The sequence below is a fragment of the Lissotriton vulgaris genome, chromosome 9, assembly GCF_964263255.1.
Source record: "Lissotriton vulgaris chromosome 9, aLisVul1.2, whole genome shotgun sequence".
Classification (NCBI taxonomy): domain Eukaryota; kingdom Metazoa; phylum Chordata; class Amphibia; order Caudata; family Salamandridae; genus Lissotriton; species Lissotriton vulgaris.
In genome coordinates, this window is record NC_141697.1 from 145,306,831 (window position 1) to 145,333,377 (window position 26,547).

Here is a 26,547-nt window from a genome sequence, read left to right on the forward strand (position 1 = left end):
CCAGACTGGACTCACAAACATCGTGCCTAGAGTTGCCACTACAATCCAAGGTAGCAAGAAATTATTTTTCTAGCCCAGGATTTCTTTTACAAGGAATTTATTTTTTCAGATGGGTTCGTCAAATCAGTTGGATGAGGAGAACACAGAAGGTACTTATGTAAAATGAAAAGCAGCCCTAAAACAGCAGTGTCCTGCAAAACAAAACAAAAAACTAACGCAAACACCATTAAGCAAGTTTCAGAGACCAATGTTTTCAACTATGCAATAAACAGCAAAAAGTGAAGATATGCAGAGGATTCTGTGCCAATGGGGTACTTTTATGTGCAGACCAAACTAATTTTAAAATGCAATACCTCTTTAAGTATTTCCTGACCAAAAAAATACAAATCACAAAATAGACGCAGGCTAGTATTTTGATGTGGACTAACTAATTTGCTAGTGTTAAAGAAGCAGCATGAACACTTCTCTCCCAAACAAAGGAAGTTTGCTTGCTGGGGAATGGTTGAGATCAGTGTTATAGACACAAAATGTGGCTGCCGAAGATGACAACCATGTCCATTCAGTCACCATATGCTGCTTTTTGGCACAGACTCTCTAAGTCTAGCTAGTCTCAACCACTCCCAATTAGAGCATTTTATGGACTCAAAATTTTCAATAAAATAATATGTTCTATTTCTACTCCTGGGGTTCTCCTCCACCTTCCCACGCTATCACCTTGCTCAGTGTGTACATTGTCAGATTCTGATGAATTCTCATAGTGGCAGTTCAGGCTTCAACCATACACCATTCCTGTGACCTCTCAACTGCATTCGCAGGTGATCCCTGGCACCTAACAGTTCTGAACTCCCTGCACCTCTTATTCCACAACTCAGGACCTCACTGAGGTATTAAAGGAAACTGAAAAATACTGATGCTCAATGAGCACTTCAGCCAGTAATGAATTTGTTCTGTTGTAGGATGTTCAGATTCCACCTTGATATAATCCAGTGACTGGCTAAAAGTAGTACTGAATAGTGCTTATATTAGGTATACTTTTGTTCTAAATGCCATGAGACTTGTCAAAGATGCTGCTGTGTTCTATACAATCATCCAAATTGGAAACCCATTACCTTTTGTATTGTGAGACAAAATCTTAAAGCTTCTCCTGACCTCTTAGAAAATCCCCAGTAGGCATTTGTTAAAGCTTCAGCAAATGCCTCACAGAAATGCACATAGGCGATAACCCCTTTAAGGTCGAAGCCTACCAGGCAGCCCTGCAGTCTGGTTTGCTAAAGACAACTTGTGAACATTTGGGAAGCTTCCCTGGGAATACTTACTACCTGTTGAATACCATTGGCTTTGTGATTTATAACTCACGTGGACTCGTTTTCTATTTGCTGGCTTTATTTGTTTTAGGTTGTCCAGTTGGAGTTCATCCTTCCTGTGGAGCATAACCTGTTTACTGAATTCTTCCAGCAGTGCTCTCATTCTGTAAACAGACCTTTAAATCTGGTCACAGTTGCTCTGCATTCAAAAAGGTCAAAAGCCTGGCTCTGTCTTCTTTCTCGGACATCAAAATGAGAGGATTTATGTGACAATCATGCAAGCTATTGGAGGAGGGGGGTGCTGGAGGAAGGCTGTACAATGTTACTTTTTGCTAGGAGACATTTAAATTTCTCTGAAAGTAAATGTGCAGATATTTTAGGATAGATCAGAAATAGGAAAGCACAAATGAAGCAAACTTTTGGCAATTTTGAAGTATCGTGGAAAAAAATATTTCCATGTGATCAAAACAAATCAAATCATAAGGTGTTGACATTTCCACACTAACGTTTTCTGCACATTATCATTTTTTATGCATCATCATTTTTGCACTGTATACTTTTATCCGTAAAACTGTACGTCTGCAAATGTAATGGTCTTTTCAATTGACAATGTGGCCCCAACTCCACTGAACACTACTGCACTCTACTCTGAAACAATTCACTCTATTCCACTGCACTCTACTCTGAAACAATCTACTCCACAACATTTCACTAAACTCTCCTTTACTTCATGCTGAACAGCAGCCACGCTGGTGTACAATATGGTTCAGACACATTGGCAAAGCCAATAGCTCTGGCATAGGCGAGACCTGGTTTTGCCAATGCTGGTTTGATAGACCTACCATATGAAGCCCGACATTTCTCCTCTTAATCACAGACCTGTCACAGTGTCTAACCACTATAAGGTTATCAGTGGACTACATCAACATATTGCCCCCATTATTCTACCTCAGTTGTAAAAGCCAATTTTAGTTGCCAGAAACGAAGTCTTGGGTTCTAAATACGTTGTTCAAGGTGGATGGTAGGTACGTAGGTAGCTATGTATGAGGCAGGCATGATGCATGTATTTCATAAACTTTTTCTGAAGTGAAACGTTCCACATTTGTGTTCTTACCTGGAGCTGTTGAGAATATGATGCTGCTTGTTTTTGCGGGGGTTGAACAATACTACGACACACCTAGTGGGGGGAAAAACAAGAACAAAAAACAGAAAAAGTTAAAGCCTTTCGCTGTAGGGTTTAAAATTACCTAAAAAATAACTAACAAGGAAAACAGGCTTAATGGGACATACTAAACTGAAGAGACCCATGGCTGGTGCCAAAGTCATGTCTTTACAAGCTCCCATCCGTATAGGCGCATGATGTGTCACCAGGGGCTAATTTCCTTGGATTATTTTCCAGGTTACTAATGTAAGCATCACAAAACAACCTCTGGCTTTACCTATAAAACAGAGTCACTTGCATAAGCACTTTGCAACACACACGCAACATTTGAAACAGGGGTGGAACCAAATGCGAAGTTTCATCACTCTTTGGGGGTATTTCAGTCAGGATACAGGATTGCAATGTGCCCAGCATGAAAATAACCCTGCACAATCAGCCAGATAAACAGCTGTCTTACAGCATGCTAAATGTAAAGGGTAGGTTGCACAACAGTAAAATTAGCAATAAACCGGCTTAACTAATAATGCTACGGAAATTACATTCTGTACCTTTCAAAACAAATATAAATGTTCGTTCAGATCTTTCCATTATTCCCATAACAGGATGATAGGACAACAGCAGGGAATAACTAACCACAGGTACTGCCTATTGGAAAAATTCCCAGCCGTTAAACACTTTTCCTACCAAGTCGTTTTCTTTTTTTTTAACAGATTTTTTTCAAGCATGCACACACGTACTTTGCAGCCATCTTTGATGATTTTTCTTAAAATAAAAAACAACGAGATGGCCACCACATATATGCACATGGGTAGATACCCACTGGCCGATCCAGAAGGAATGAAAGTATAAAGAGACTTGGGAGCATGCAGGTACAGGGAGGTGTGGCCAATATATTTTAAGGAGAGCAGAGAAGCAAGTAGAGTTAGAGTGAGAGATTATGACAGGTGGACAAATACAAATCCGTTCAAAACATAGTGAGACCGAAATGCTCCTTGGGCAGATCAAATAAGAAAAGTAAAGAACGCAATCGAATCTAAAGTAGGGGAACGGAGAGACAAAGCAATCGAATCATTGAGCCTCTAAGTCCACAGTAGATATGTCCGTTTACCAACAGACCGATTAGCACAATGGCCAGAACAGCAGAGACAATACTTGTGACGACTCAGTCACTTAAAAGCAGTCACTGAGATAACAACAGATGTGATGTCTTAAGGCAAAGGAGTGTAAAGGTCAAAGAAAACACCCTTACAGCTGGGTACCAGTTTTTGATCTCGAATTTTCAAGGTGGCCCTAGACATTCGAACTTTGATGTGCTTTTTTTCTACTAAAGGAACCCCTGGATGTAGCAACCGCTTCTGGGGTGTTCGACGTTCAGAATTCTCTGAATACAATTAGAACATTGGAATGTTGGGAGCTCCATTGAAAACAATGGCATGCTCCGGGCTTATAAGGGCTGGTTTAAGCCTAGAGCTCCAACATTCCAATGCTTCTTTATTCACAGCTCTGGCTGCGAACAAAGACTTCAGGGAGCCGGAGGGGATTCCAATCCCCTCACGCTCCCATAAGGCTTTGTTCTTTTTTGTTAGAACATTCTGCCCTCTAGTGGCAGAATGTTCTAATAACCTTATAGCCCTTCCTAGCTGTGCTATACCGGCTATTAAAGTCCCGATCCCTCTATAGCGGGCTATAAGGTTATAGTACTCCTTTAGCAAGTGACCGAACAAAATGTTCAAAAATGTTCAAAATGAAGCTCTATAAAAAAAATAGAATAGGAGCATCAGTATTTGAAAAAACCTTAATCAAGAAGCCTGACATTAAATGAAAACAATCCCAAGAGGGCACACACACAATTAAAACAATTAGCATAAAGCGGTTGAAAAAACAAGTACTCCCTCCACAATAACCACACAGATAAAAAATCTAATGTTTAGAAAAAGTTTATCGAGAATACTCCTATTCTGAAACTTAAAGGAGAAAATGTAGTATTCCTACGAGACATTTTTCAGACTCTTCACGGTGCAGTCAGTTGTTGTTAACAGTACAGTTTTGAGTACTGCGAGTTATAGTTCTTACATATTAAATGTCTCTGGTCCACAGATCTTTCTCCCAGCATGTGGGAGACATTTAAAACGGCTCAGGGGTCTGTGACAGTTTCAATGGCCGTCTGGGTAGAAGCAACTCTGGCAGAAATTACTTTGAATCAACGTGGATTTACTAAAAGATTGATCCTGATTGAGCTAGCAGTGGCTGCTACCCTGGTAACCCCCTACAGTCCAGTCACAAAATGCAATGGGGAGGCCAGATGGGACTTCAGCTTATTTTTAGCAACAGCAAATTATTACCTTACACCGAGTCTTTACTTGGTTGATGGATTTAGTATACATCTGAACATAACATACAAACCTACCCCGTAGATACCCTTTTATTCAGGACTGTATTAATGCAGGTGTTTGTTAAGCAAGAGACCAAGTCGGATATTAAAAATACATTTTGTAAATCATGCAATGCAATCCGGTTTGCAGGGTGCCTTGCGATGCCTTACTGTACAGCAGGTTGACCCCCACAAAGTCCTCGCTCATCTCTCTAGCTACCTGCATCACTAATCTCTTGCTGAAACACTTGTGTGGTGGGCAGCAGCGGTGCGTCCATTGGGGCGTAGGGGCGTAGCCCCACCAGCCACCATGGACGCATCGCGGCCGCCGGCCGCAATTAAATACATTGAATACTAGCAATCAGCCGCCGGCGGGAATTGTGTAGGGGTGTGGCCTGCTGCAGCTTGAGTGACAGTCCACACTCAGGCTGCAGCAGACCGTAGGGCACAGTTTCGTGGGGAACTTATAGTGCGCATGCTTGGGAAAGTTGAAGACTTTCACAAGCATGCGCACTGTAAATTCCCCAGCGGGACCCAGGGGTGCTTGTTTGGTGCCACAGCCCGGGTTTTCTAAGGGCGACAGGGCGAGCAGCAAATGTGCCTCGCTAGCCAATCCAGGCGCTACATGCAAACCCAGGATTGGCTGGTGGCACACTGGCTCAGGCTCAGCACTGCATGGCCAATCACTGCGTGACTTCACTGTGAAGCTATGCAGTGATTGGTCATTCTGGATTTGCGCTGTGACGTTTGCCTGGCTGGTTGTTGCACAGCACTCACGGGATCTCGCCAGACATGACTGCGGGGATAAGTGTGGTGAGTAGTAATTGTCCTACGGGTTCCGACATTAATGTGGCAGATAAGCGCACTGCATCTTGATAAATATTTGTTTTATGGGCGCTAACAGTGTGGCTTCTCCTAAGTTGTGATGATGTCGTTTGGCTCGGGCCTTTGGGGATTATGCACCCGTTTTTGGAATGGGTGGATGTTGCCGAATTTACCAGGACAGTACATTGAAAAACATAATTGGAGTGTATGCCATGACGGGCGGCAGCTTCCTTTTTCATTGCCGGCCTGCCGCCTGTCAAGTATAGTCGAGTCCTGAGAGGTAGCTTTGCAGGTCAGTGTGCCAACTGATTTATTTTAGCTAGGCTGTTTGTATGCTTGTTTGGTCTGGAGTTCCGGTTTTTGCTGGTGATGTTCACATGAAACAAAAACTGTGCCTGAAGTAATTCTTATAAATGCTGTCGCCTGTACCTTTTTCATTGCCGGCCTGCCACCTGTCAAGTATAGTCGAGTCCTGAGAGGTAGCTTTGCAGGTCAGTGTGCCAACTGATTTATTTTAGCTAGGCTGTTTGTATGCCTGTTTGGTCTGGAGCTCCGGTTTTTGCTGGTGATGTTCACATGAAACAAAAACCGTGCCTGAAGTAATTCTTATAAATGCTGTCGCCTGTACCTTGCTAAACACAGTATAGTGCAGTGCCCGAGGCGAGGTGGAGTGACCCCTCACAGTGTACTGCGTGGAGGTGGTCGAGCAGGCCGCATGGTGTCGGATACTTTTATGGCGCACAAATGGCTCTCCCCTCCCAGCAGCTGTAAGGAAGGCAGTGGGGGTGGTGCCCAAGTGAGACAGTGGGGATCACAAACTCAGCTTATATATTAGCGAAAAAGGCAGGAGCAGAAGACTCAAAGGGGAGCAGTCATTAAAAGAAGGAACACCAGGAAAGGAGCATTCACCTCATGGGAGCACTGTTTTCTATCTGCATGACGTGTTTTCTACTGACTGTTTGCTGAGAGGTAAGTCAGTTCTCACTTGTAACCTAAAGGCAAACTAGATTCCCGTTATAGTCCATTAAATTAAACACGAAACATGGCAGAGCATGTGGTGTTTCCGTCAGAGCTGCAGACTTTGGAACTCGGGAACCAGGTTCAAGTCTGGGCATTGGCTCAATATCCTGTGAATATGGGCAAATTACTTAATCTTACTGTTCCTAAAAAACAAATCCGACCATCTATAATATAACTGGTACTCATGTAAAGTGCTCCAAAGCACACTATAAAACTGCAACAAAAAGAAATGAACAGGATTCCAATTTGCACCTCTCAAACCAATTGATGACATCTTTGTTGTGCAGAGGTCATTTACTTGCAGCATTTTAACAATGGTGTTATTTAGAAAATATTTAGTAACCCCAGAAGGCATGCCTTCATCTGATTCAGTTGTACAATATCTGTGACGTATTATACTTGCAGAGTACAGTTAAACTCTAAGATATGAAGGAATTTTTTTCACAATTAGTTGGTACCATTACGATTTATACAAACATGTTTTAATTTGTATGACACGCATATTTGAAGGCACTCTCATATGTAATAATGAACATAAAGAAGGCTCTGTGAAATAAACACTTTGTCTAGGATAACACAATTTAGTGATGCAGAGAAGCTGGGATTTGTCACAGCTTTACCAGGTTCTCACTGAACAATTTGATCACTAGATGGGTATCTCATTCTGATATTGCATATTAATGCTTTGTCTTTAATTCTCAAAGGATGAGATTAGAGCATAGGTAATACTGCCTGCTGCTCAACCATGCTCAATGCTACTTTGGGTGTACGAAGCTTTCCCACACACCCCTGATTCCCTCACAATCCCTGAATCTGGGGCCTGGCTGCAGGGACACACAGCATCCAGGCAGCACCCTCCTGTATGTAGCTTTCTCACCCCCCGCATCCATTAAAAAAAACCTGAACCTGGGGCTTGACTGCAGTGATGCACTGCTTCCAGGCAACACGTTTATTTAAGGGCAGTAGGTTAGTTTTGCAGCAGTTTTAAGATCTTCTTAGAGTTTCTAGTTGCTCAAAGGGGTGTAATATCTGATATTTATATATGTTTCCCTCTTCTTCATTGCTTGATTTTGCAAGCAAGAAAGTGTCACTCATAGTTGTTGAATGTCACTCATTATAACATTGAAATTCTGAAAATGTCACACATAAGCAATCTTAAACCTTGGCAGCTATGAATTCTATTTTCTGCGTCTGCCCACTTCTCCAGCTCTCTTTTCCAGATCTCTGTTCTTAGTCCCCTTGTAGCCCTCCAATTATTCGTAATTTCTCTCTTCGCTATTAATACACGTGCTAAGTCTTGAAACCTCCCGGCAAAACTTTGTCTTGGCCGTGTGTTTATCAACCAGCGTAGTATGCAGTGTCCCAGCATATGTGGTAGCCTAGGCCTCTCGCCATGTTCTATTAGACCTTGAGTTTCCCGTTTCAACAAAGGTGTGACATTCTGGTGCTAGATGTGGGACACCACCATGTCGTCATTTCAATCTAGAGAGAATATATTGGATGTTAGTCTCTTTCCTTTAATGAAATTGTGTAAGGGGGGCTTTAAAGCCATTGCAACACATCCGGAGTACTGATGCAAATTATAACATTGATAATGCTCGGAGGGAGAACAGATAACCTCAGTGCAGCACGGTCGGTGTATACAGGCTGGGAAAGTTAGAATTAGTGAGTGCACATATATTTCAGAGCTGCAAAGTGCAACACTTGAATCCAGCGGGTCAGACAGGAGAATGTATAGCCTAAACTGGGAGAATTTCTTGTTTCACACCCTGATACTTGGCACAGGGACAGTCCATAAATCGTCTGATCATAAAGTACCAGAAGTGGTACTTCCTTTACCATGATACCACGATGGAGAAGAAAATTCCACCAACAGATTTCCCTCTCCAATTAACATTTCGAACGTGTATCAGATGATTATCCATTACCACCCAACGCAAAATCTAGCCCTTAGGCTGCTAGATAACAATGGAAATAAAGTAGTATGTGTGAAGTACGGTCCATGAAACTCTTGCCACCTGTCTCCCTCCTTTATTCTTTCCACCCTTTGCTTTGAAAATCTTTCTCTTCTCTCTGTTCACCCGCGCTATTCTTTTGCACATGGCGAACCTGCATGCCTTGGAGAATTGTGCGTTAAAGGGGTATCTGGGAATCAGAGTATTCATAAAGAGCGGGGGGAGGGGCTTGTTTTGCTGGCAAAAGTCCGGGATCGAAGGTGGCACGCTGGCATAACCATTGGAAGACTCCCTCCATGTATGCTGTTATGTCTTTGTAGGGTCTGGTTGAGGGTAGATAAGGGGGCATTCGGGGTCAGTGTGTGCTGCAGGTACACTTGAGTCCCCGGTGGCATACTGTGGCTGTCTACAGAACTGGGGGGAGGAGGGTGCGGAGGCAGAGAGAGAGAGATGGTGAGCAGCCATTGAGAGAAAGGGGTCTGTGTGTACACCCTGGGAAATATAAAAACCCTCCCAGCAGGTAATAAAACAAGCCAAAAACGTTCTTACACTCTGACCTGTCAGATTAGCCCCTCGGGCACTGCCTGATTGCCCCTTAGGCCAGTCCAACCCTGGGCAGCAGGGAAAGTGTGAACATGGACAGTGTGGGTGAGGACACACTAGGGCATCGTATATCTGTATAGAGGAGAGTGTAGACGCGGGCAGACAGGCGTGGCCTACACGTCCCTGCGGGAAGCATGTTCTAGTGTGGCCTCACACGAAGCATGTGTGCATTCAAGGGTAGTGACTGAGTGCATACAGCGAGTGTGTTTGTACAAGGAAAGTGAGTCTGTGCATATATTAAGCGTGGGTGCCTATATGCAATAAAAGTCAGTGTGCACGTGCAGAGTTTGTCTACCTACATTAAAGAGTGTGCTGTGCTTGTGCTTACTGCCATAGTGTGTGGCTGTGTGCGGGCACATAAAGGGAGCTTGGCATGGGCATGATCGTCGTGGTATTGTTTTAACAATCAGCCCAGTCTTATCAGATTGGTGTCAGACCGCACATTTACACATTTAGTTAAGGTTGGTTTGAAACATAGTACAGCTCTTTGTCGCCCTGACTTCTCTCTATTATCCAGCAATGTTGATAGATGCTGAGCTGTATTCATTAACATCATTTCACTCTCACCCCTACCGTCTCTCTATCAGCACTCCCTTTAAAATTGAGTTGAATGTCATTATCACACTTCTGTAAAGCCATCTTTGTTCCTTTCTGCCACACTGTATATCAGCAGTCACTGAGTTGGTTTTTAATCATATCACATTACTTCATTGGGATTTCTTCTCGTTCACTGTTGGGTTGGCTTTTGATAGTCTTATACCGCCCTCTTTCCCCCCTCTTTGCTCTGGTGTGGTCCATCGGCAGCTGTTGGGTCAGCCTTTGATCGTGTCTTGTGTGGTCCTCCGTGCTCCCACTCTTCTCTGGATTGGTTCATTGACCGCTGTTGGGTAGGGTGTGTTGATTGAAAGACGGTGCAGAGCTCACTGGACTTTAAGGGCAGACACTGTACCCTCATTTTGCACTTGCAAGTGTTTTTCTGCACATAGCGGCCACCCACATACAGCCACCCACCCATACACAGAGCCACCTACACAGCCACCTACACACACACAGAGCCACCTACACACACACACACTGAGCCACCCACACAACCACAGAGCCACGCACACAACCACAGAGCCACGCACACAACTACAGAGCCACGCACACAACCACAGAGCCACGCACACAACCACAGAGCCACACACACAGCCAGACAGAGCCACACACACAGCCAGACAGAGCCACACACAGAGCCCAACACACACAGAGCCCCACACACACACACAGAGCCCCACACACACACACAGAGCCCCACACACACACAGAGCCCCACACACACACAGAGCCCCACACACACACAGAGCCCCACACACACACAGAGCCCCACACACACACAGAGCCCCACACACACACAGAGCCCCACACACACACAGAGCCCCACACACACACAGAGCCCCACACACACACAGAGCCCCACACACACACAGAGCCCCACACACACACAGAGCCCCACACACACACAGAGCCCCACACACACACAGAGCCCCACACACACACAGAGCCCCACACACACACACAGAGCCCCACACACACACAGAGCCCCACACACACACAGAGCCCCACACACACACAGAGCCCCCCACACACACAGAGCCCCCCACACACACAGAGCCCCCCACACACACAGAGCCCCCCACACACACAGAGCCCCCCACACACACAGAGCCCCCCACACACACAGAGCCCCCCACACACACAGAGCCCCCCACACACACAAGAGCCCCCCACACACACAGAGCCCCCCACACACATAGAGCCCCCCACACACATAGAGCCCCCCACACACATAGAGCCCCCCACACACACACAGAGCCCCCCCCCCCACACACACACGCAGAGCCCCACACACACAGAGAGCCACACACAGGGAACAGGGGGCAGGAAAGCAAGCACGAGGGAACAGGGGGCAGGAAAGCAAGCACAACGAGGGAACAGGGGGCAGGAAAGCAAGCACAACGAGGGGGCCGTATTTTTGGGACAAGGCCACGACATATGAAGTAGATCACCTATGTTAACTTATCACAATCTCCCCAGCGCAGCGAGGCGCACTAGCACTAGGGTATTATTTGTAGAGTTTCGCCAGATGTATATACCAGTCCTACAGTAATTTAAAATGTGTTTCTTTGCTAGAAAAGTGTGGAGTGCCTCGTTTGCTCCCACCTTAGGTGTGAATATTGTTGATCTGAGATTTTCATGAAAGTCTTATAGTCTGAATTCAGCACCTGAGCGTAATAGGACAGAATGTATGAAGCTCTGTGGTTATACTGAATAAGCAGCTACCTATGTTAAGCCATCTATGAATGTAATAACTGCACTTCCACAATTGCTTTATTAACCTTCCTGCTTCCTCAAATTTGCTTGAAAATGCACGATTTTTCTTCTTTTTTTTCAAAATTTTCTTGGGGGGGGAATCCCCCCAAACCCCCCTTTTGGGGTTCAGGCTCGCTCGCTGCGCTCGCTCGGGTGCTGTATGCAAATCACTTTGCGCCCCACCACTTTCAAATCTCACCCACCGCCCCTGGTGGTGGGCAGTCCATCACATTACCTTAGAGCCAACTGATCCCCATTCCCAAAGATTTGCTTTGCCGCCGGCAAAACACCAGACAGACCCTCCAGGAAATGCATCTTTTCGGCCTCAAAAAAGAGGTCTCCAGCAGACAGCCAAAATTGTGAAATGTTATTGGCTGTACGCCCACAAGTCATCACAATATTAACCTGATGGTGCGCCAAGGAGGTTTGTATAGGGTCGCTTTGATGTTTTATCTACAAAAAACTGACTTTTGTCCATTTCCAGTACAGGAATACCTAGACCTTTGGAAAGATTTTGATAAACCAAATCCGAAGGCGTGGTAATTTCTGTGTTTGTGTAAGCTTTAGGGTAGTATTTTGGCGCTTGTTATTCTGCAGGGCTTTTCACTATGTGAGATAAAACCAAAATATAGAACTTGTAGAGAACTACAACAGAAAGAAAAAACGTTCTTTTGGTTTTACTGAATTCTCCAAACTATCTTCTTAGTCTGTTAGTAATCTGAGAATTTTTTGATAATAGTACGACGAAAAATACATCATGTTTCAACCATAAAAGTATGTTTTGTCAGTCCAGCCTCTCAAACAAACCTTTGGTTTTGAGTTCTGCATTTCAACATTGGAAATGATATTCTGTCACATGTGAACAGACTCGGAAACAGACGTCACTGCAATGCATATGGCATTTGCCAGAAAGGTATGTATATAGGAGACTCCTCTCTCGCCCCACTTCTACATAGTATCTTACCCACTCATTTGGCCTCCCTCACCCACTCTCCCATTGTCATGCCATGTCTAGCATATCAAAGTGCCCTGCTCTGATAAACCTTGCCCAAGTGGATGTGACTTAGTCCCTTGCAATCACATGACTGGTTGTAGTGTGCACAAGATATCACTAATTAAAAAGTTATGACTGCCCGCACCCCCACTAATATTTTACAAGAACTTTGACTTTAATCTGGCAGACTCAGATACTTTCCTGAAATGGCATGGGGAAGAAGCAGAAAAACGCTTCAATCCCATGAAAGCTTGGAAGCACTATTCAGACCCTCTAAGATTTCACGATTTGCGAAATAATCGCAGAAACAGCTGAGTAGCGCAAGGACCACACTATGTATCTTTGTGACTGTAAAAAAGGTCTCCAGCATTCAGACAAAATAATGGGAGGGCAACACCACTAAACTGAGTTAGTGTTACCAAGAATTCATTTTCAAGAGACAGTCGGGGTACCTGGCAACGAAATAAACAATGGAATCACGGAAGTATTAGCAGGGAGAGAGAAAGGGGATGTGTGATTGAAACCAGAGAGTAGAGGAGGCTGTGTGGCAAACCAGGGAGAGGTGAAAGGGATGCCCGGTAAGGGTGCATACACGGATGCTAGAACATCCTAGAAGAAATACATCCCCCGCTCGCAAGGTTAGGATTGGAGCTATGCTTTTGTAGAGCTGCAGAAACTTTAAACTGGCGTATTTCAAAGTGGAATACTTTGCTAAAACTGGTTCCATTGATTTAAGGCTGAAAAGGAATGATTAAGAGTAAAATAAAGTGCCGCAAATGTTTCATTTTTGTGCCGCTAAATTAAAAAAATTGCTGAAAATTTTGCAAATCTACGCCGCAATGGCAGTAAGAGCACAGAGTACAATGATGGTGCAAGCAACTCTCAATAGATTGGAAGCCAGGATGATTGAGAAATAAGAGACTGCGAGAGGAGGTCTGAACGACCGTGATGAGATGTGGGCACTAATAAAATCTTAAAGTGACTGATGTGACTTTTGACATTCTTGACTATTGTCATTTATAATTACTTTCTGAACCTGTGATAAATCCTTTATTAAGGAGATGTTATTTTGTATATATATTGTAAATGTGTTGTATAGATAATGTATTTTTTATGTATATTGATGATCGATATTGTGCGTTTTTAGATCTATGGACATATAATGTGCTTTGTAACATTTATTGTATGTATATACAGGTCTGTTATAATTTTAAGATTTGTCGTCTGTCTCTGTGCCCCCTATGCATTTATGTCCTCCGATCCATTTTCCGTGTCACCCGTTGCCCTATATATAGGTGAGGTGTTGTATGCTATACGAGATTAATCAGTATATCAATATGAGTTTGACATATATTTTGTTGTACAGCCTTGGGATTCGTTGTGTTATAGTGCACGAAGATGTGGTAATTTTTTTATATTTTCTTTATAATCCTTTGTTATTATTTCACGTTTTGGAATATGGACTCCAATTTATGTGGTGTTCCGCTCGAGATCCTGACCGCGTGTCTTTCTCTAAAGATTGATGGAGAGGGAACGTAAGGGGGTGTTGATGGAGAGGGAACGTAAGGGGGTTACCTTTAAAGTGGTTGCCTTCGGTGATAGTCATTTTTCTGGCGAGTGAAGCCAGGAGTATGTACGCAGATTTAGTATTTTCCTTTCTCGAGGTCTATGACGGAACGTCCCGGTCACGTGGGGCGCGACGTACACCACTCCCTATAGAGGAAGTAGTTGTGTGTGTTCGTCTATGTGATTCCGACCATGATGGCGGCCCTGTGTGTTTGTTAGAAGAGGAGATACACGCTGAATCGAGGTAAGCAGTGCAGTGACGCTGTCAGAAGTGTGTTAGGCCCTTGAAAGTTGCAAAGTATCCACGCTAGAAATGCTAGATATGTTCTTATGGTGGCGATTTTTTTCTAGTGACCATGTGGACCGTGTTGGAGTGAGATTGAGATGCGAATGAAAACTCACCAAAGCCAGCTTCATATAACGTAGGAGACCCGCCACCGCCAGAGCCAACCTACACGAAGGGATGACAGACGTAGCCGAGTGGATGATGACCAGCCGCCTGAAACTGAACTCAGACAAGACTGAAGTTCTCATCCTGGGCTCCTCGCCCTCCGCCTGGGACGACTCCTGGTGGCCCCCCGCTCTGGGCAGCGCACCCAAACAGACAGACCACGCACGCAACCTGGGCTTCATCCTGGACTCCTCCCTCTCCATGACCAGACAAGTCAACGCCGTCTCCTCGTCTTGCTTCAATATCCTGCGCATGCTACGTAAGATCTTCCGGTGGATCCCCACCGAGACCAGGAAGACCGTCACCCAGGCCCTGGTCACCAGCCGACTGGACTACGGCAACGCCCTCTACGCCGGAACCACCGCCAAGCTCCAGAAGAGACTCCAGCGGATCCAGAACGCCTCAGCAAGACTCATCCTAGACATCCCCCGACACAGCCACATCTCCGGACACCTGAGACCTGCACTGGCTCCCGGTAAGCAAGAGAATCACCTTCCGGCTCCTCACCCACGCTCACAAAGCCCTACACAACCAAGGCCCAAGATACCTCAACAGCCGCCTCAACTTCTACACTCCCACCTGCCAGCTTCGATCGACCAGCCACACCCTCGCAGCCGTCCCCCGCACCCGAAGAGCCACAACAGGAGGAAGGTCCTTCTCCTACCTGGCCGCCAAGACTTGGAACTCCCTCCCGACCCACCTCCGCCTGACCCAAGACCACCCTTCAGGAAGCAGCTCAAGACCTGGCTGTTCGAACAGTAGCGGACCCCCCCTCCCCAGCGCCTTGAGACCCTCCGGGTGAGAAGTGCGCTATAGAAATGCTATTGATTGATTGATTGGTATGAGACTGTATGGTGGGGACCCTAGCGAGATGTGGTTTACAATAGGATAGCTAGGTGTTCGTGCATATTTTCACAAGCTTGTGCACATTGCCTTACAGAAGTAGTTGTCCCTTGAGTGGTCAGTTACCTGCTGCTGCCGAATTGAGTTTTTTGTGTAAGTGGCATGACCCAGGGTCCATTGGTGCATGTGTCTTGCACATATTGGCTGTGGTAGCAAGTTTCACTAGTTTCGATTTTCCCTCACCGTGTGGGTGGTTTTGGTTTGCCACTATATGCATGTAGAATTGGTGATTTGGTCACTTTCTGATTTTGTTGTGAGTAGTTTTGGGTGTGGTTAGGAAAAGTCGGGTTTCACGTCCCTTTCCTTCAACCTGTCTTGTTTCGGATACATCACAAACCTATGTTACCTTTGTTGCACGGTGGGTGCCGGAGATGGATCGTGAGTGAAGGGGGGGAAAAAGGGCACAGAGTATACGACTGGATTTCTAAATCTAGATGTTTATATTGTATTACATGTACCTATAGGTTCTTTATCGCCCTGTCCTAAAGAGGCCAGATTTACCGTAAGGCCGAAACGAGACCGCGTCAACACTTTCCATATGGAGGAGTCCTTGTTTTGAATTGATTTTGGAAATTAATGACTTGACACATTTTTTGATTTAGGTTCTGTAAGTTTGTGCATTGAACCAGTGGTGTCCGACTACCTCCTAGTGCACCCCGTAGAGTGAATAAGAGGGCACTGAGCCTTTCATGCAATATTTCTTTAGGGTGGAAAAAGAAAACGTTTCTTGCTTTTTGTCATTTTTTTATTTGTGTCAAAAGTGTTTGTTGTTGATTGTATACGTACATGTATATAGGTGTGTATATATTTGTGTATGGTGCATAAAGTGCCTGTAAAACTTTTCGTTCGTTTGAAGAAAAAAAAGAGAATAAAAAAGGAGATAAAAATAACTTGTGTTGATTACAAAAAATAAAATGTGTAATCATGTCCCCTTGTGTGAGTGATGATGTCCAGAGCGTTTGATTAATTTAGCATTGGAACTAGGTCAAGAAATAGGAGAATGGATTGTCTCCCATTTGAAAAAACAGTGTGGATATGTTCCTCCTTTTTCCATTTTTCCTGTTCCTTGCAATATCCTGGGGGTCTGGAAACTTAAAACATACACAAAAGGTGAAGGATCCTGGTATGTGAATGGAGTTTTCATGTTAAGGGTGCGACGGACTGCTCTCCACAAGACCTGATGAGGGTACAGTCGCCCCTCATTACTGGTGGAGGTACACGTAAGGCACACCACAGCAAGGTTTGGACACTGCTGGTGAAGCAATACAAAAAGACAATTGCTCCATCTCGCAACAGTACAAAAAGGTAAGAACACAGGGGTTTAGAGGAAGCCAAAGAAAATACTATGTTACATCTATCCACAAAGATAAAAGTTTTTATCCGAGCATTCCTTTCACCAGGGCTTCAAGTGGGCCGGGTGTAGCCACTGGCAGTAATTAAAAGGGTGATTGAAACGGGCATCTTTCGGGTCTTCAAGTAGCGTCGGATTGGCAACGCGGGCATTCGGGCAATGCCCGAGGGGCCGTTGTCAGAGTTCCTGCTGTGGGCTGCTTTTGTGAGCAGTCTGGGGGGCGATTTTGGCGGTGTCTCTATTGTTAGAATACAGCCAGCAGCCCAGTGGGTGTCCGAGTGGCCTATCTGGAGGCAGATGGGCGCTCATTTACCCCCCCCCCCCCCCCCCCCGCCCCCCCCTTAACAACAGGCAGAGGTATCACTCCCTTTCCCTTGATCTCGCTGGTCGGCCCATGTATGCACATACTGAGCGGGGGCAGGAGGCCCGAGTAGAAGAGGCCTTACATATTCTCAGGTGTTTCACCAGTTTAAACTAATGAGTTCATTTTTTTTAAACCCCCCCCCCCCGCCCCCCTTCTTTTTAATACAATTGCGCTGGAGCAGTGATTTGAGGAAAGATATTATGCAAATAGGGGCCGATTTTTTTTTGTGTGCCCGGGCCGATTTTTAATCCCAATCCGACCCTGTGACTTCAAGTCCCATTATTTTCAAGAGCTGAAAAAACTCCGACTGCAGCGGGTTAGGCAAACAAAATCTTTAACTTGGCTCGCCATACACTTTCCCATCACCTCCCCAGGGCGTAGTTGAAGAACGAGAAACTAACTGCCCGGAGCTATACAACTAACCGGGGTGCAATCGGGCCAGACAGCAGCTGGATCGATTTTATTTATTTTTTCTTTGTAGATGCGAGAGGTGGGTGGGCAGTCCTGTCCCTTATCCCCTCAAACACCCCCCCCTTTTTTTTTTAAGACGTGTGCGGAATGGTCTTAAATAATGCATATGGAAGAAAAAAAAGCTGATAGGGCAATGGAATTCTGGAAGTCGTAATTTGACATGGGCAAAGTCTGAAAAAGAAAAATGTAAAACTGACTCAAATGGTTAAAGGCTACATTTCCTCTATGAACCCTGGACACAGGGTTTTTTTTTGTGGTTTTTTTTACATTAAGTTGCTCGTCTGTAGCGTGATATCCTTTAAACATACTGACAAGCATGTTGTTATGCTGTAATTTAATAACAGAAGATGTCAAATTTTTGTTCTTGTTTTTCGAGTAAGACTTGAGGAATCTGTGATACAGGATTCGTGATACGCATGATTTAGCCCATACCCTTAATTACATAGGCCACGCTCATTGAAAGAAAAAGAAAATGACTCCTGATCATGCCTCTTTGGACATGTTCCTTTAGAGACCCACCCCCTTTTTTGTCCCACTTAAAATCCTGCCTTTTTCCATCCATATTGGCTAGTAAGAACACACTACATATTCACAGGTACATCAGACCCAGAAATTATATACTGACAGACTCTTAAAGAATTAGCCTATTCAATTCACAGCTAACATTCGGTCAAGCAAATAACTTGAGAAACCGAGTTTGGGGTGTAAATCAGTCATACTAGGGCAGGGCGTGTAAATCCAACCATCATCAGGAGTAACAAATTATATCCTGTCTGAAGCAGACAATTCCTCGTGGGCTCACTACCTTTTCAAAAGGTTTTGGAATTTATTGCGTTAGTGTAATATCTAAAAAAAAAATGTTTTTTTAAAAGTAAAGTGTTGCAAAAAATAAAGAGCACGATGGGCACACGGAGACAAGTGGATGTTCAGGGCTGACATCTTAAAACTACTACAGGACAATAAGTTCAGAAAAGCAACGTTATTGTACAATACACCGTTTGCCGTCTGTGCTAGTGCTTTAATAAGGTTTAAAAAAAAACTGGCCATTGTGAGATTAGTGCAGTGTTACTGCGTGACCAGAAGAAAACATACTTGCCATTGTATTCACACTAGAGCCGTAGAGGGCCTTTCTGTCCTACAAGATGCTTTCAGCTGGAAAACAATCTGGATATCCCTTTCATCACCAACATTTCCTCTTTATTGACTACCAGCACAAGGGCAAGCAAAGTGGGTCAATGCAGGGAAATCACTATAGTCGATAATACTAGCATTGAAGAGTCCACGTAGCAGAATGGAGGGTCAGAAACGACAACCGCCTTTTTCCACCACATAAATGAAGAGAAGGGATCCGCTTGATTGTTTTTGGATTAATGAAGGTTGGAAGCAGCTGAAAATGCATCTGAATGAATCGGAATACAACTTAAAATCGATTTGTCAATAACTAGAGTCACAGGGCTGAAGTGGGGTGGAATGGAATTTTACCTCACTCACAAACCTGCCACCTATACAGTCAAATAGAATTATTTGAAGGGGAAGTTTAATTGTACTGCTGGATACGGGGTATGCAGAATCTTCAAAAACAGGGACATTAGCCATGCCAAATTTAGGAACTGGGGACCATAGGTGGATCAGTTGAGCAATGAAACGATAGTGGAGGTTTGACAGTGATCAAACCCAAAGGGTCAAACATGTTCTCATAGCACCCCTGATGAACCGATAAAACAAAGCAATGATTCAGAAAAAGAGGGCAACTGCAATGTTTGGATATTCACCAAAACAAACAAAAAACCCACACAAGGATTTTGGGCTAACCAGCAGCTACATTTTCACTTCGATTCCTAGAATCCCAATTCACCCCAAACCAGCTGCTTTTTCCAACTGCTTTTTCATCCCATGGCCCAGGCCTCATAGGGGTGACGTCTTCTGCTTAGTTACACCAAGGCTTTGTTCATCTAGAGTCACATGAAGCCAAGCTTCAGGGACGCCCAAGCATCACCATGGTGCAAAATCAATAGCACCAGAATTATGCAGGAAAAAAGCAAGCAAATTACACACATAAGCTAGTTTTAAGCCAATGTACATTTCATTGTGCATACACTGGAAATGAGAATCCATTCTTGATATTCTTTCCAAAAATGTCCTTCGGTTTCTCTCGCATTGACAAAACATATGGAAATTTGCACTATTCTTTACTTCGGTCACCTTTGACAAAAATGGAAAATAAACATTACAGGTTTATTTTGAAGGTAACACGTCCCCCATCAACAGAGGCTTTGTAGACTATGAAATAACCACTCATGAAAAAAAAAAAATTAAAATGCCAACATTCACAAAGAAATGTAGAAGTAGGGCTAGCAGAGATACCTGAAAGGCTTGATGTCCATACAAGGTTTGGTGACGCAGTTCAACATGCCTCTAGAAACACAAGTAGACGCAACACGCTGTACATATTCAAGTACACAAGGTCACAAACAGACTAGCTCTCTGGAATACCAATTGAGTCTGCAAAAAAGAATAGCCAACACCAGAAAGACCTTTGAAAACCTTGCAAGGCCTCTTGATTCAGACAATCATAGTCAACCAATGTAGATCGAACAGTATAGAGGGGATGGGTGCAGGTATAGAGACCCTCTTCAGCATCTGAAGCGCATTATTTTCATATGGTTGGTGTCTTTTTGTTTGAAAGGCATATTATGCAGCAAAGGAAGCCAGATTGTGTACACTTTCAAGCTAGGATTGACAAATTAGGCAACTCATTCTGTGCCTTTGCCATCTAGCTGTGTTGACAATTAATGTAGAAGGATACAAATGGTAATCACAAAGCACCAGAAAATACAGGTCTCTTGAGAAAACTAAACAAATTAAGCATACCTTACTCAATTCAAATAGTCTTTATTCGATTTCATAATCATAAAAGACATTTACATTTAAAACAATAACCATAAACCGTTAACATTCATCCTTAAAAGTACAAGATCCCCAAGATATGATCCAATGTTGCATATACAGGACTTAAAAAATACAATAAATGAATATAAAATTCATTTAAAAACAGTAATATCCATAAAACAGCCACCATACAAATACCAGGTATCGATAAAACCAGTTAATACAATCACATCTCATACATTCATTAATTACTCGAGCCATGGGCACGGATTGTCCATTTGCCATGTAAGAATTTAGAGATAGCGATTGAACTTAAATCATTCCCATCTGTTTTTAAAATCCTTAAGGCTTCAGTGCCTGAGGTAATCCCCATCAACTGACAGATCGGCTTTAGCCATTTATGCCTCAAATTCCTATAGACTGGGCAGATGAAAAAAAACATGGCCAATAGATTCCAGTTGTGTTGGGCAAAACGGGCAATCCATGCTTGAGCCTTTACCCCATTTGCCTGTGAATAATTTGATAGGAAGGGTGCCTATCCTGAATTGGTGGTTCCATTTCATATCACAGGGGACCGTTATAAGGTCCCAGTACTTTTCATAAACTGGTACATGTTTAGTCTCTAAGAAAACCCTGGACATGGAAGTGCTCGTCATGGACTAAAATAGTTTAATCATCACCATATTCCAATATAGCCCCTTTAGTTCTTTACGGGATGGAAATGGAACACTAGTTGGGTTTGCCACAACGAATTCAACTCCAGGTCACACAATACTGACTTAACCTGCTTCAACAACAGAATTTTCCCCACACCATCTGCATCCCTGACCTCCAAAAGAGCATGGGCATACTCGGTAAGCTCCTCGGTGACCCAGAGCCTCCTCCAGTAGGCCACAGATCTAAAACGAGCCACATCCTCCAAATACTGGCTTCCCAAATTGTAATAGAGCGGTAGTAGAGGAATAGATTGGGGTAAGCTCGTAATAGACCTCAAGAATTTATTTGCGAGGTCGAGAGTGCAGATAAATTACTAAAGCCCCATAGTTCTGCCCCATACAATACTGAGGCTGAGATTTTTGCATTATATATTTTCAGTATAGGGGCAATCGGCTTGGTGTAAGATTGTCGATGTTCTTTTAACAGAGCACCAGACAGTTGAGCGTGTCTAAGCAACAGCACGTCCAAATGCGGATTTCAATTAAGTTTGGGACTTAATGTAATACCAATATACATAAAAACATTTGCCTGCTCGAGTACACCATTGTTCATAGTAACTTTCCCTTTTACTATTTTCGGTTTATGGAGGACCATGAACTTAGTCTTGTCTACATTCATGATGAGACCATAGTCCTTACAGAATAGCTCAAACCTAGCTTTTGCCATCTGGAGGTCCTGCTGAGTTTTAGATAATAGCAGGGTATCATTGGCAAACATTAACAAAGGTATTTTACTACCATTTAAAGTCGGGGCATCAGTAGGGTGATTACATTAATAGGGTGACAAATTATTATGATAAAGTGAAAATAATGTCGGTGCCAATACACACCCCTGCCGGACCCCTCTTTCGACCTGGAATCTATCAGTCACTTGGCCATGCTGACCCCAACGGACTTGGGCAAAGTTTCATTCATGAAGTTTAATCAAAAATGCCAACAAGACCCTCGGCAAACCCTGTTCGGCTAAAACATCCCACAACCTGGCTCTTGGGACCAAGTCAAACGCCGACTTTAGATCTACAAAAGCAGCATATATTCTCCCGCCATTAACTCGCCAATAAATTAAAACAAATCTAAAAACCTGGTCTATTGTACTCTGGTGTGAGCGGAACCCCGCCTGTAACTGGGATAAGATATTGCATTCACCGATCCAATCTTGAATACGACTCAACACAAGCCTAGCTGCCACCTTCTGTAAACAGTCAATCAGGCTGATGGGCCTATAGTTGCCTGGATCTGATCTAACCCCTTTTTTAGGTCTCGGCAAGAAACACGCGAAGTGCATTCGCCAGAGAACTATAGCTGTCGGCTCAGCCGACAACGAGAGGGAAGAGGAGACAAGAGCTGGCCACGCGCAGCACTTTTCCATAAGATAACGTTGCGCACGTGAACTTCTGCTGTTTTCAGCAATGCTGAAGAATCGCGTTGCGCGCCTCGGGAAGAGGTAACGTGACTGGGTTTGGAATGCAGGGGAGTGCAGCAGTGTTATTTATGGCTTCTGACGTGCAATGTGCAGATAATGTTCCTGCCCCCAATAGTTATCCGTCCTGCTTGTCGCACAGGGAAGGGAGAGGCACGCTGTTAATAAATTTTGTGGAGGAAGGTTCTCGGATCTCCTGGTTTCTTTTTGTACCCATTTACTGTAAAATGTAAACTTCGTTGAAATGAGCCTTCGTTACTGGTGTTTCTAAGCATCGCATTCATGTCTTTTGCTTCCCCTCAGTGTGCAAGCTTTATGTGAGGGTGCAGAATTAACGAATTTCCGCTGGTTCTGTGTGTTTCCTGGTATTAAAAGGTGACACGTTCGCTTTATGCGAGGGTGCCGATTCAGCTGGGTCCGTGTGTTTGCAGGTATGAAAAGGTGACACGCGTTAGCTTTATGTGAGGGTGCCCAATTATCGAATTTCCACAGGTTCTATGTTTGCAGGTATGTAACAGTGGAACACTTTCAGAAGCAAGCACCAGTCCAGATATGCGGTGGCATCTACGCTTCCTCATCCAGTGCGGCCCTCCCGGCCACCGCTGCAAGTTATCAGCACTGTGGAAATTTCCACTGCTGTGATAGACACCAGAGGAAGGCTCGCGCTAAGTTGGCATGATAAAATAAATGTAGGTGGTGGAAGGGGAGAAACACAATTGTGCTTCTCTGGTGATGCACTCTACTGCGGGGAAGACTGCCCGAGAGTGCTGGCAGCGGCGAGAGTGCACGGAATGCAGCGAGAGCTCGTTTGCAGCTGAAATGATGTTTCACCGCCTTTATTTCAATGAACGTGACATACCGACGCAGAACTGCATTTTTTACGTCAGGTAGATGATGATGTATAGCTATAAAATAAACATTTAGTAATTTAAAGGACTGGTGTACGTGCTTTTCTGTGACTATTTTTAAATCCTACTAAAGGCTACATTTATGGTGCACCTCTTAAAAAACACCATATATTTTACGGTTTTCCAGAAGCCTTTGGTGTTTCAGCAGAGGGATAAACAGCCGGAGCCCGTGTGCCCGGAGCGGGGAGCGCGCCGGCCCTTCTGTGCTGGGAACAACAGTGCATGAACCTCGGAGCTGGCAGGCACCCAACCTGCTGAGAATACTTTAAAGGGCGCCTCAGGGGCGGGGCTCGGGTTGAGTGATCCTAGGCCACAAGTGTTTCCTTTCAGGGGTGCAGGGCACGCCGCAGGTCACCTGACCCCCCCCCCCCCACTGACTCTCGGGAAAAGGGACAGGGCTTCCTGCTTCTCACCAGCAGTGTGCGTGTTTGGGGTGCCCAGTACGTCATTAGGCAGTAAATGTAAATGTAAATGAGCTTATATAGCGCACAGCTACCCGCAGTGGGTTTCCCGGCGCTTGCTTAGGGAACCCGTCCTGGTATTCCCCTGTGAGATAACCCCGGCAAGGTGAAAGCCAGGCATCCCGCCGCGAGGGGCCGTTGTGGAGATTAAGCAAGCTATTGCCCAGAGTCGCAGAGTGTGAACCCATAAGTCGAGAAGGCACCGGAGCGAGAATTATCGAGTCCGTGGAATTTTTAGCCCAAGACCCGCCGAGGCGGGGAATTGAACCCTGGTCAAGGGCCGATCTCAGGTTACGGGTCTGCCGCCTCTAACCCCTGAGCTACACTTCTCCACAAGATGCCGCAGGCCTGTCATTGTATTCTTCTTTTTTAAGTTTTGCGTTTTTATTACGTGTTTTAACCATATAAATAGATGTAAACAATGTGAACTTGTAACTTTGAATCGGTGTTTACAAACATTTCTAGGACTGTTACAGGAGCTCAAGATTTTCTATTAATAAGTCTGAAATTGAAAGCGGGCAGGTTTGGGATAATAAACATAAAAAAATACAAGCTGAGAAACAATACAGGCAAGATTGGGAAAAGGCGGTAGGCCTGTTTCTTTTTTAAAGATATATAAGAGGTTAATTTGTGATGGGTCCTGCATACACCGGACCCAGAGAACAATGCAAAGCTTCACTTTGATGCTATTAACGCGAGTGCCTAATTTGTGCGGGGTGCTACAGGTGGTGGGCAGTGCCACTCCGTTTTCAACGTCAAACGTTGACCTCGCGCAAGAGCGAAAAAAACAGATAAGGAGAGAGTGAAGAAAGAAGACAAAGGTAGAACAAGGGAGACAAAGAGAGAAAGCAGGGATGACAAAGTTTGAAGGACTGAGACAATGAGAGAGAAGCGAAGGATGGTGGAAAAAGAGGCATGGGGTGGAATCAAAACTAGAAGTTGTGTTGTTCCACAACCAGGGCATTGGACAGCACCAGCCTCAAATCCAACGAAAAACATGGGCCACTCAGGCAGGGATGGGTGACCTGGTACTGGAGGCTGATAGGAATGGATGAACAGGTTCTGGAGGCAGACAGGAATGGATGACAGGTACTGAAGGGAGGCAGGAATGGATGACAAGTACTAAAGGCAGGCAGGAATGGATGACTAGTATTGAAGGCAGGCAATATGGACGACAGGTACTTGAGGCAGGCAGGGATGGATGGCCAGGTACTGGACGCAGGGACGGATTAATTACTGGTTACTGGAGGCAGGTAGGGATTAATGACCAGGTACTGGAGGCAGGTAGCGAAGTCCAGCATGTGTAGGTTGGCAGGAGTGATCTGCTACCCGAGGCTCTCAGGTCTTGACATACTGGCCCAGGAGGCAGGTAGGATTGGCAGCATGCGGAGGGATGCAGGGATGGCCAGGTGCTGGAGGCTGCAGGCAGTGTCCAGTTATCAAGCACCCCGACAGTCCCTAGTACCATTGCTGTTCTGAGTGTGGGCACTGTCAGTCACTGGTACTGCTGCACCATTCTTTTTCTACAGTTTTTCAGGTCCAGCCTGGGCAGCGCATGCGCTGCTCTGCGAGGCATGCTGTATTGGAGTATGTACTTGAAACCCCGCCCACTAAGCCCATATTTGTTATTGGCCTGTTTCATTGTCCTTTGCAAAGGATGGCTTCCGATTTGTAAATAGGCTTGTTAGTTCACCCTTTGTACTGGCTTGTTTATTTATTTATTAGTTTTCACTTTTATATAGCGCAAACTTTACCCGCAGGTATCAGAGCGCTTTAAATCAGCATGCTTATAACAAGCAAGACTAGCACTCTATATTACTGCCAACTTAGCTTAGCATAAGCAACAGCTAACCATTCACAAACAATGTTTATATACCAATTGCAAATTTAAAAACAATTAATGCAAAGCATTGTCATTTACAATGCCAGTCACTCAAACTTTAATGCTGCGAGACCTATTGCATTGCAAATGCTTGTTAAAAATGGGTAAGATCTCCGCTCCTTTCCATGACTCAGGTATTGGTGAGCCATTTGCTATCGCATTTACGAGTGTCTGTATGTATGTTACCCAAAGTGCCTTATTGTGCAAGAACAGATCTGCAGGGACACAATCAAGCACAGGGGCTCTCCCACTTCGTACACTATTTAGGGCAACTTCAACTTCCTGTTTCGTAAAACACAATACAGGAATACCAACGTGATTTTTCAAGCACCCCTGTAATGTGTCACAGTCTCCTGTTCCATGGCAAATTGTTTTTATAGTGCGAAAACCATTGCTAGGGCGCTTCATGATTAGTCGGTGGTTGGTTAGCTCTACCCTTGCCCCACTTCAAGAGATGCCAGAATCCAAACATATTCCTATCTAAGCTGGCACCATACAACTCTTGCCAATATTCCTCTTCCCACTCCTTCTTGGCACTGTATTGTGCCAGCTTATACCTCACTCTAGCTTGGTGGATGC

General features: G+C 44.6%; 1 protein-coding gene across 4 annotated transcripts in view; it reads right to left on the reverse strand.

Annotated features, from left to right (window-relative positions):
- Positions 1–26,547, reverse strand: part of MAPKBP1 (mitogen-activated protein kinase binding protein 1) — a 921,590-nt gene that overhangs the window by 587,254 nt on the left and 307,789 nt on the right. For all 4 annotated transcript variants that reach the window (XM_086937231.1, XM_086937232.1, XM_086937229.1 and 1 more), the window contains one exon: positions 2,419–2,481. In XM_086937231.1, coding sequence (XP_086793357.1) covers positions 2,419–2,481 — 63 coding nt within the window. The remainder of the gene's footprint in view (positions 1–2,418; positions 2,482–26,547) is intronic.